Raw genomic sequence first — 9296 nt, forward strand, 5'->3', positions numbered from 1 at the left:
AGCAAAACCATGATCCTCTAATCTCAAAAAAATCATGGAGAAAGGTAACAAGGAACAGCTGGGTGGGGAATGTCATCTGTAGAAGAGTAATAGAGCAGCTAAGGAGGAGACAGGGCTGAGCTGGTGGTGGTTGGGTCTAGCTTGGTGTGGAAAATCAGAGTAAGTTCCTGAACTGGTGGTTGAACTGCCCCTGCCAAGCTCTGCTCCCTGCTCTTGCAGCCTCTTCTGAGCAACTCTCAGCTGGAGTGAAGCTTCTCTTTCTCCCTCTTTTGGGCTGCACATAGACACAAAAGTCTCCTCTCTCTTCTGTGCCTGAGGCTTGGTTCCCACTGGTTCCCTGCAGCTCCTGGCTGTGTCCTTAGGCTCCTCTTCCTTCTCCCCCTGCCTCCCAGCACTGCCCTGGAAACTTGCTGCTTGCCCAGCTGTGTGTGGACCTCTGGAAGTACGTGTTGTGTATGATGTGGTGGGAATACTTCAGGGGTGTTTCTACATTGTTTTGAATAACACAAGATCAAAAAGACTCTTGACTAATTAGGTATCTCAGAATTAAACTGTGGATTATCCAGACTGTTGGCTTGGCCACCAGTATAAATGGATTTAAACTGTGATTAATGAATTCACAGAGCCAAGGTACTGTTATGACACTATTAAACACAATATCCAGATGCATCTTCTGGCTTGGGTCTCTAGACAAGATGGGACAACCCTCTGTGGTCCTGCAGTCATTCTGTACCTGTGTCTTGTTGTAGGCTTGTCCAAAGATGGGACTGGGGACAGATGTTGGTCTAGAGGAAGCCCGACTTTGATGCAGTGCAACTGTTCTTACTGTTGGTGGTTTCTTTTCTCTATTAAGATGTAATGCATAGGGGAGAAGCATTTATGTGAAAAGTTTTAACTGTAAGTAAATTCAGACACTGGCAGAGGAGTCCTGTCCAGCATGATTTAGTGAACAAGGACTTGACTCTGAGCAAGTGGAGAATGTGGACACTGCTGGCAGTTACTCCTAGCATCTGATAATCTCTTTCCATTCAGAGGCAGTTGCTTCTTGCCAAACTTCAGAGACTCCACCAGGCTTCACTTTAAAGACTGAGAGCACCCAGCTAGCTGTGAAGGAAACAAGTGATCAACTGACATCTTTAAAACAGATATGTCACAATAAAATAAAAAAGCATGCACCCTTGTAAGTTGGTAGGAAGTGGGCTAGAGAGATTTTTGTGGTGAGACCAGAAAGAAAGCTTTTTCCAGGTCTGAAGAGTTATTTTTAGAGCTGCCTAAACCCCAGACTTTCCATCTCACATAACATTTCAAGGCATGATTCATTTTTTTAAGTTGGAAGGAGAAAAAGACACTTCAAGAACATTCTGTAGAATGGAAAATTTTGAGTAGCACAATGCAATCATCTGTTTTGATGCATCTTACCTAAGCCAAACCATGAGATGAGTGACTACAAAGCCTGGCATGGTCTCAGCCCAAAGAGAAAACAGGGGATAAATGTCATCTCCTGCAAGGCAGAGCCTGGACCTCAGCTGGGTGCCAGATGAAATATTGTCTGCATTAATTCAGCTGAAGAGCTGCTGATTAGATGATCTGTTCACACTCAGCACTAATGCTTCTTGCTTATGTGTTACCTGAGGTGCCTGAGTGGGGTCTACACAGGATACCTGCCTGGGCTGTTGCATGGTGGAAGGGTGAGAAGAGGGAGAGGAGCAGTTGCACTCTCCTGGGAATTGATGTGCCTACAACTAGAGGGTGTGTGAGGATGTGGAAGGACAGCCAGGACTCAGCAGTATTTTGGAATGGGAAGCTCTAGAGGGGGTAGAAAGAGAATACTAGAACATACAGATGGTTTTCTAGTAGGAATGTGTCCTTGCCTTTCTCTAGCATTTCCCCAAGGTTCCCCTGCATCTCATCTTGCTGAGATGTAGCTTTCCTGGAGCAAGTCACCCATGTAGGACCTGGTGGTGAAGCGTGTGGACTGCCCACATCAAATAAATGTTCTGCAGCACAAGCCAGGGTGCTGATGGTCTCTCCCCTTCTAGTGCCTGGAGGAGCCAAGATCTGGAGGCACAGCTGGGAGTCTGGTTCAGAATGGTGGGGAGGCCAGGGTAGAGTCTGGGAGCTTGCTGGAGCCTCTGGAGTGATGGACAAGATAGCATTGGGAGAGTGATTCCTTGTGGAGATGTGATTTTGATGCTCCAATAAATATGCAAAACATTTTCAATCTTTTTTTTCAAGGCTTCTTTGTCTTTGACTTATCTCATCTGGTCTTGTGCAGAGCTTGGGTAGGATGTTGAAGTTCAAACCCAGCATTTCAAGGAAAATTCCTAATTAAGCTCTTAGTCAGTCTCTTCATAGGTGATGAGTCTCAGGTTTTCAAAGATCCTATAGGTGCAGAGCTGCCAATTCCTAGTGACCATTCCTGGGCAGGGCACACCTTTAGGTTCTTGGAGTGTGAGACCCACAGAAAAGATGCAACAAAGACAAATGCTGTTTGGAGCCTGGCTGGTGGCTTTGATGTGGGTTTGTGCTTCATCTTGTGTCTCTCCTGTCAGGCCCGGGTGAAGGATCTAGAAGACCAGTGTCGCAGCCAAACAGAGCAGTTCAGCCTTCTGTCCCAGGAGCTCAAACAATTCCGGCTTCAGACAGGAAAAATTGACCTCCTCACCTCCACACTGGTGACTTCTGAGCTTCCTCTTGCTCTGTGCAGCTCTGCCCCACAGCCCCACTGGGAGAAGGGTAATTGCTGGAGACGCCTGCGAGGGTTCTGACAAATGAGTTGTTACTCCTGTAAATGGAAGGGTGTAAAGGAAATAATGCACCTCTTTGGTTAACTTTTGGAATCTCTGTCTCTTTATCTGTTGTAAATACCGTTGGTTCATCCTGTAGCCATCAAGAGAACTTGGTATTTCCCTGACCAAAGAGAGCCCAGGGTCCCCAGTCCTTGGCACTGTTAAATGAGTCACATTTTTAGAGACTCGGGCTGCTCTAGAGGGTGGTTGCTCACTGTGGTTCTCACTGCTGGTCTTGTATTCTGCCTGTGGCTAAAAGTAATAGATTTTTTTCTTGCAGAATCGACTGTTGCTGGATTGCCTGCTCACCAGAGCACAAAGAAGGTTCACAATGAGGAGGCTGATCAGCTGGAGTCATCACAGCGGGGGCCTGATGCCACTGTTGGCTCCCCAGTCGCTGCTGCCCATTCTCAGAAACCAGCCAAGAAACTGGAATCTCAGTCAAACTCTTCAAAATCAGAATCCATGCAGAACAGTCCCAAATCCTGCCCCACTCCAGAGGTCAGTATGGGAGTCCCCTCAGTGGCCTGTGCCTTCTGGCCACGAAGAAATAAATGCATTCCATTCCCTCCTGCATGCCTGAAGAAAATGGGGGGGGAAAGAAGAGAAAAGCTGTAGGAATAACTTGAAAAGGCCTTGGATGCCTGTGTCTGTAGAAGGAGTGCTGGGAGCTTGGAGAAGGAGAGAGTTAGGGATGTTGATTGGTGGGAAGTGTGGGAAAGCTCTTTCTAAGCTTCTTTTTGACATCTCAGCTACCATTAAAACACACAAAGGCCACAAAGTGTTACTTTCAGCATGCTGAAGCACTGTGTCCAGACTATTTTTGGACTTGGAAGTGTAGATGAGGGGTCAAACTTCTTTGCTGGTGCTTTGAGGTATTAAAATTTTACTTGATGAGAGAAGCCACGGAAAGGTGCTGAGTTTGTGCTAGCAGAGGGATGAAATTAATGGGCTTTGCTTGTTTGTGTCACCAAGATTTCACAGATGGTTGTTGGTCTTTTTCCCAGGAGCTTTTTTGTAGTGTTGTAGGGTTCACTTCAGCAGTCTTCCATACTCTGCTGTACATTATTTGATGTGACAATTTAAGGTCAAGTAGTGCTGTGAGTGGGGCTGGGTGTGATGGGATGGGAGGTAGCTTCTGCCCTTTTGGTCATGGCTTTGCCTAGGTGAGGCTCTAAGCTCATCAAGAGTGATCTCCCACCTCAGTGGGAACCTGTCCCAAGGCTGCATCACCCACCCAGGCAAGGAGTTTTTTTTAATATCTGATTGGAACCCCTGAAGCTGCAGCTTGGAGCTGTTGCCTCTTATTACTACCTCTTCACTCTTCCAGATGGTCTTCAGCTCAGTGACCAGACTGGCACCATACATGTGCTTAGAGGACTTGTTCACTGATGTCCAGACCCTTAGAGTATTTCTTTACCACTCCTTCATCTCTGTTTTTCAGGTGGACACTGCAAGTGAAATGGAAGAACTGGATGTTGACAGCATCTCTCTAATGCCAGAGCCAAGCAGCCAAGGTCCTGCAAAGCTCCAGGTGTTCTTAGCTCGATACAGGTACTGGGGCATTTCCTGTGGTCTGGGAGGGCAGACAGGTTGCCTCAGAGCTGCCTACTTCACCCTCTTCTCTAGGAGTCACCACTGTTAGGGGTGGATATTGGGCTAGACCATGTATACTATTCCTCCATGGGATTTTTGAAGACCGGTTGTTTCCTGCAGAAGCAAATCCAGTGTGCTCAGCTTAAGAAAACCAGAGTGAGCTCATTAGTTATTTAGTGAACTGCACTGTGTGGAACTTTTTTAATATGATATAGGGTGGAAAATGGAGTTTGAACTGACACGTTCCTTGAAACATCCTGATTTTTCCAGAACAGTCCAAGAAATTTTCTCCAGATCTTACTGCAACAATTAAGAAACTTTCAGCCCAGAATTCTTGAAGGTTTTGGCCAAAACCTTTCTGTCTGTAATTTTAAATGGGCCAAAAAATGCCCAGAATAAACCCAGATTTTTCTGATAACTGTTGCTGTGCACGGAGCCATCATGGTCAAACCCAAATCACTATTTACAGTTCAAAGACTATTAACATATCCTTCAGCTTTTACACTGGGGTGATTCTGTGCTTGTGAGAAGAAGATCAAATGTGATCTGTGTCTTCCTGTCAGTCTTGGGCCTGTGAGGTCTCTCTTGGCTTGTAGAGAGGTTGACATTGCTTTGGCATGTTGAAATCCTTTTTAAAGACTAAAGAGCAGGAATTGGCAGTAGGTGCTTGCAAAGATAACACTTTTTCATGAGGCATTTTACTGTAATACAGGCCCTCAGGGATCCCTGGGTAGGCAAGTTAGAGCTGCCTGGAGTCCAAATCTTATCCCAAATGCATGTATTATTTTCATGCTAGTGAAGCTTTTGGACTAGGGTTTAAAATGTGGAGGTACAGCACTGGGAGTTTATAGTTGGCATCCTGAGGGCTGGATGATTACAAAGGAAAGTGCTAGAACTCCCCCTTTTTTTTCCACTGATGTAACATCTTGCACAGATCAGCTCATTCTTAGGGTTTTAAACATGGGACTTTTGAGATTCTGTGCTGTGCTTGTCCATGACAATCATAGGGCAAGTGAAGTGTATCTTAGAAGTTTGGAGCATTTTTGATATTTTTGGGGGGCAAAATTAATAAATGAATGAAATGTCGAAAGCTGTCAACATAAAATAGTTAAGGGTGTAGATGTATTTAAGGATGTCTGATTTAGAAATGCAGAATCCTGCAGCTTACCTGCCTGGAACACTCAAACACAGCAGGCACTTGGGTATTTCAAACCTTTTCTTAAATGCTTTCTAGAGTCACTCAGTCTGTTCCTTCAGACATTACAGGATATCTGTTTTGCTACTCAGAAAATTATTCCTAGCTGCTATTTGAGCATGGAGCAACATGTTATTAGCCACATATAAAATTTTTAAACTAGAGTCTTAACATTTGTCTGTGGAATTTGCTGCTTGCAAACACTGGATGCAGTCACAGAGAATTGTAAGCTGATCTCACTTCATGGCTTGAATATGTTGCTGTGAAAGTTCCTGTACAAAGCAAGTCTTCCTATTGTAAATATTTCAGCTATAACCCTTTTGATGGACCTAATGAAAATCCAGAGGCAGAGCTTCCACTGACTGCAGGAGAATATATTTACATCTATGGAGACATGGATGAAGATGGCTTCTTTGAAGGTGTGTTTTAGTGGAGTGAAATGTGACTGAACTGCTGTGCAGATTGAGCTCTTAAAAAAAAAAAGTGAAATTGGGTGAACCTTGAAACCTCAAGATAAAGGCTTTCTGCCCAAAGTTAGTTTGTTAGAAGCAAGAACTCTTTTTCTGTTCTAAAATAAGGGTTTATTTATGTCATGATTATGTTAAGCTTAAACCAGGAAATCCTGGTTTAGTGATTTCAGTCAGTTTTGCCACTGCTTTCAGCAGGGGTTCCAGGTTTTATCCCTATAGGGTTCCTCCCTAGCCGTGGAGAGGAACATGTTCAGCCCTGGGCTCCTTCTGGAGATGGTCTGTTCCCTCTTTCCTGTGACTGCACAGTGAGCCAAGCACTGTAGGCTGCTGATGGTCTCAATTACCTCTTGCTCTTTTGGCAGGGTAGGGTGTAAGACAAGTAGTCTAAATTACAGTTGTTATCGTGTTTGGTGTCATACCATGTGTTTCTCTTGGCACCTTTGAAAACATGATCCTGGTTGACTAATAGGCAGGTGGAATTGAAACCGAGAATTGTGGACTGTACATTTGTGATTAAATTTCTTTTTGGAGCTGGCTTAATGGGATGAAGGATCCTAATTTACTGAGGTGCTTTGCAAGAGCTGAGGCAAATGCATGCCGTGTTGCACTGCTTGCTCTTTGAGTGTTCTGCCTCTTTCTTTCTATTTCTAAGCTTCTCATGTATTTATTTGTTTGTTTGTTTATTGTTTAAAGAATAAAAAGGTTATTCTTTACTAACATTTTCTGCTTTCCCTGCTTTCAATTGATTTGCTGTAGGTAGAATTTGAAAGGGGAAAGTAAGTACAGTCCCTCCACACTGCTCATCTGACTGTGATCTGATGGTCCTTGCACGTACCAAGAGTGTTGTGGTATCAGTTGTCCCCGTGGGTCCTTTTGGGACATCTTTGTTACAGAAGCTAGTGTAACAAAGGAGGGAGCTAAAAAGAAGGCGAGAGCTGAATACAGAGCTGGAAAGATGGACTTTCTTGAGGAAATACTGCAACCCCCAAACCTCTATGGCTGGGAGAAGATGTAAAATCATCAATCTGCGTAGTTTGGGAAGGCTAGAAAAAAACACTGAAGTTAGTGAAAGAGCAGTGGTGAGGAGCAGTAGGATCATGAAGAAGGAAAAACTGTTAAGCTAATTACACAAAAGAACTTTGTAGCTAAGTTGGCTCTGGAGTGTGTGGAGCAGTAGGTCTTCTCACTATGACCATTAGGATGGCACTAGGACATGCAGGGCAGTTTGCCAGGAGCAACCCCCCAGAGGGGTTTTTGTCATTCTTGACCGCAGTGCGGTTAGAGCCTAGGGTAGGTGCTGTCACATTGTCTTCTCAGACGGGTGGAAGGCTGGACGGTAGGTGCAGTGGTAACAGGTCTCCTGTTTTTTGTTTAGGGGAGCTGATGGATGGCCGGCGAGGGCTGGTCCCCTCCAATTTTGTTGAGCGAGTTTCAGATGATGACCTCATGACGTTTCTGCCTTCGGAGCTGAATGATCTCACCCATAGTTCATACCAGGAGAAAAGTTTTGTCAGTGCGAGCACCAGCAGTGGAGATAAGAGTGATTTCTCCATTGAAGAGAGTAGCATCAGTCCATTGGCCAGTAGAGCAGAAGGAGACCAGGAGGAGCCCGTTAGTCATACAGCAGTGCCTTACCCGAGAAAACTGACTTTGATCAAGCAGCTTGCCAGAAGCATAGTTGTAGGCTGGGAACCACCTCTTTTGCCAGCTGGCTGCCCAGACATCCAAAGCTACAACATCTACGTGGACGACGAGTTACGTCAGAACGTGAAGAGCGGCCTCCAGAGCAAGGCAGTGATCGAGAGGCTGGATGTGAAGAGCCAGACGTACCGCGTGGCCGTGCAGGCCCTGACCGAGCGGGGCGGCTCCGACAAGCTGCGCTGCACCTTGGTGGTGGGCCAAGAGCTGGGGATAGCCCCCACCATGCTGAAGGTCAGGAACGTCACTGCCACGTCAGCAGAGGTGACGTGGCTGCCCTCCAACAGCAATTACAGCCACGCGGTTTATCTCAATGGGGTGGAGTGTGACATAACAAAACCTGGGGTCTACTGGTACAGCTTCCACAACCTGCAGCCCAGCTCTCGGTACGTTGCCAAGCTGGAGGCCCGGCCCTTGAGAACGCCTTGGGAGGAGGTCCCAGAGGGGCAGGAGCAGAACTCAGCTGAGATACACTTCTCCACCCCGCTGGCAGGTATCAGAGCAGTCGTGCCCATCGCATGGAGGGCTTGGAGCAGCGTGCTCTGGCCTCGCTTTGCCACCGAGCCTTGGGGAGAAGGGAAGCAGGGTTTGTTAGGTCCCAAAGCTTTGAGATGCTGTACTGTTTTGTCTTAATGTTTTTCTGCTTTTATTTTAAAAAATGTTTTATCTCTTTTGTTTTCGTTTGCTCTGGGAAGACCTCCCTTTTTGCTGGTTTGAGCAGCATGCCTCTTGGGGCATGGAAGATCTGGTTTGCCATGACCTTGCTCTAAGGGTCGCTGCATCTTGGCCTCAGCTACTTTTGCAAAGTTCTGTTTTCTGTGCATTAAAGCTTTCAGAGAACAAGAGCACCTTGTTTTCTCTGGGTCTGTGTATCATTGCCCAAGACTAGCTTGGCTATCCTAGTACAGTTGTGCAGTGGCAAGTCTGGCGTGGGAGTTTTCTCTTTGGTTCTAACCAGAGTTTGGGTTAGCTTTATGCTGTAGTCAGGTAAGCAAGAGGAAAATCTGTTGGTCTCTCACAGGCACACCTGATGCTCCTCTGGACGTCCAGGTGGAAGCTGGTCCCTCGCCAGGTATCCTGGTGATCAGCTGGTTACCAGTCACCATCGATGCCGAGGGCTCTTCCAATGGAGTTCGAGTCACCGGTTACGCCGTGTACGCCGATGGCCAGAAGGTGTGTCCTGCCCTGGGCCAGGCTGATGTTTCTGCAGATGGAATCCTTTGGGCTGGCAAAGGCTTTTAAGATCAAGTCCATTCCCCCAGCACTGTCAGGTCCCCACTGACCCGTGTCCCTCAGCACCACGTCTCCACAGCTTGGAAACCCCTCCAGGGATGGGGACTCCACCACTGCCCTGGGCAGCCTGGCACAGCCCTGGACAAACCTTCTGGGGAAGACATTTTTCCTAATGTCCAACCTAAACCTCCTCTGGTGCAAATTGAGGCAGCTTGAGGTGGGCAGCTGGAGACTGTGGTACAAGGGTAGCAGGCAGTTGGAGAGGCTCAAGACCTGGAAAGCTTGATCCAGTAAACATGGCATGAGGAGGCAGTG

The 9296-nt window shown here is 46.6% G+C and overlaps 1 protein-coding gene across 1 annotated transcript in view; it reads left to right on the plus strand.

Annotated features, from left to right (window-relative positions):
* Positions 1–8921, plus strand: part of LOC103780734 (peripheral-type benzodiazepine receptor-associated protein 1-like) — a gene marked incomplete at its 3' end in the record, with an annotated part of 15612 nt that extends 6691 nt beyond the window's left edge. The window contains exons 7-12 of the mRNA XM_008948424.1: positions 2553–2736; positions 3070–3290; positions 4234–4343; positions 5890–5999; positions 7426–8241; positions 8770–8921. Coding sequence (XP_008946672.1) covers positions 2553–2736; positions 3070–3290; positions 4234–4343; positions 5890–5999; positions 7426–8241; positions 8770–8921 — 1593 coding nt within the window. The remainder of the gene's footprint in view (positions 1–2552; positions 2737–3069; positions 3291–4233; positions 4344–5889; positions 6000–7425; positions 8242–8769) is intronic.
* Between the last annotated feature and the right edge of the window lie 375 nt (positions 8922–9296).

The sequence above is a fragment of the Merops nubicus genome, unplaced genomic scaffold, assembly GCF_000691845.1.
Source record: "Merops nubicus isolate BGI_N331 unplaced genomic scaffold, ASM69184v1 scaffold47529, whole genome shotgun sequence".
Taxonomy (NCBI): Eukaryota; Metazoa; Chordata; class Aves; order Coraciiformes; family Meropidae; genus Merops; species Merops nubicus.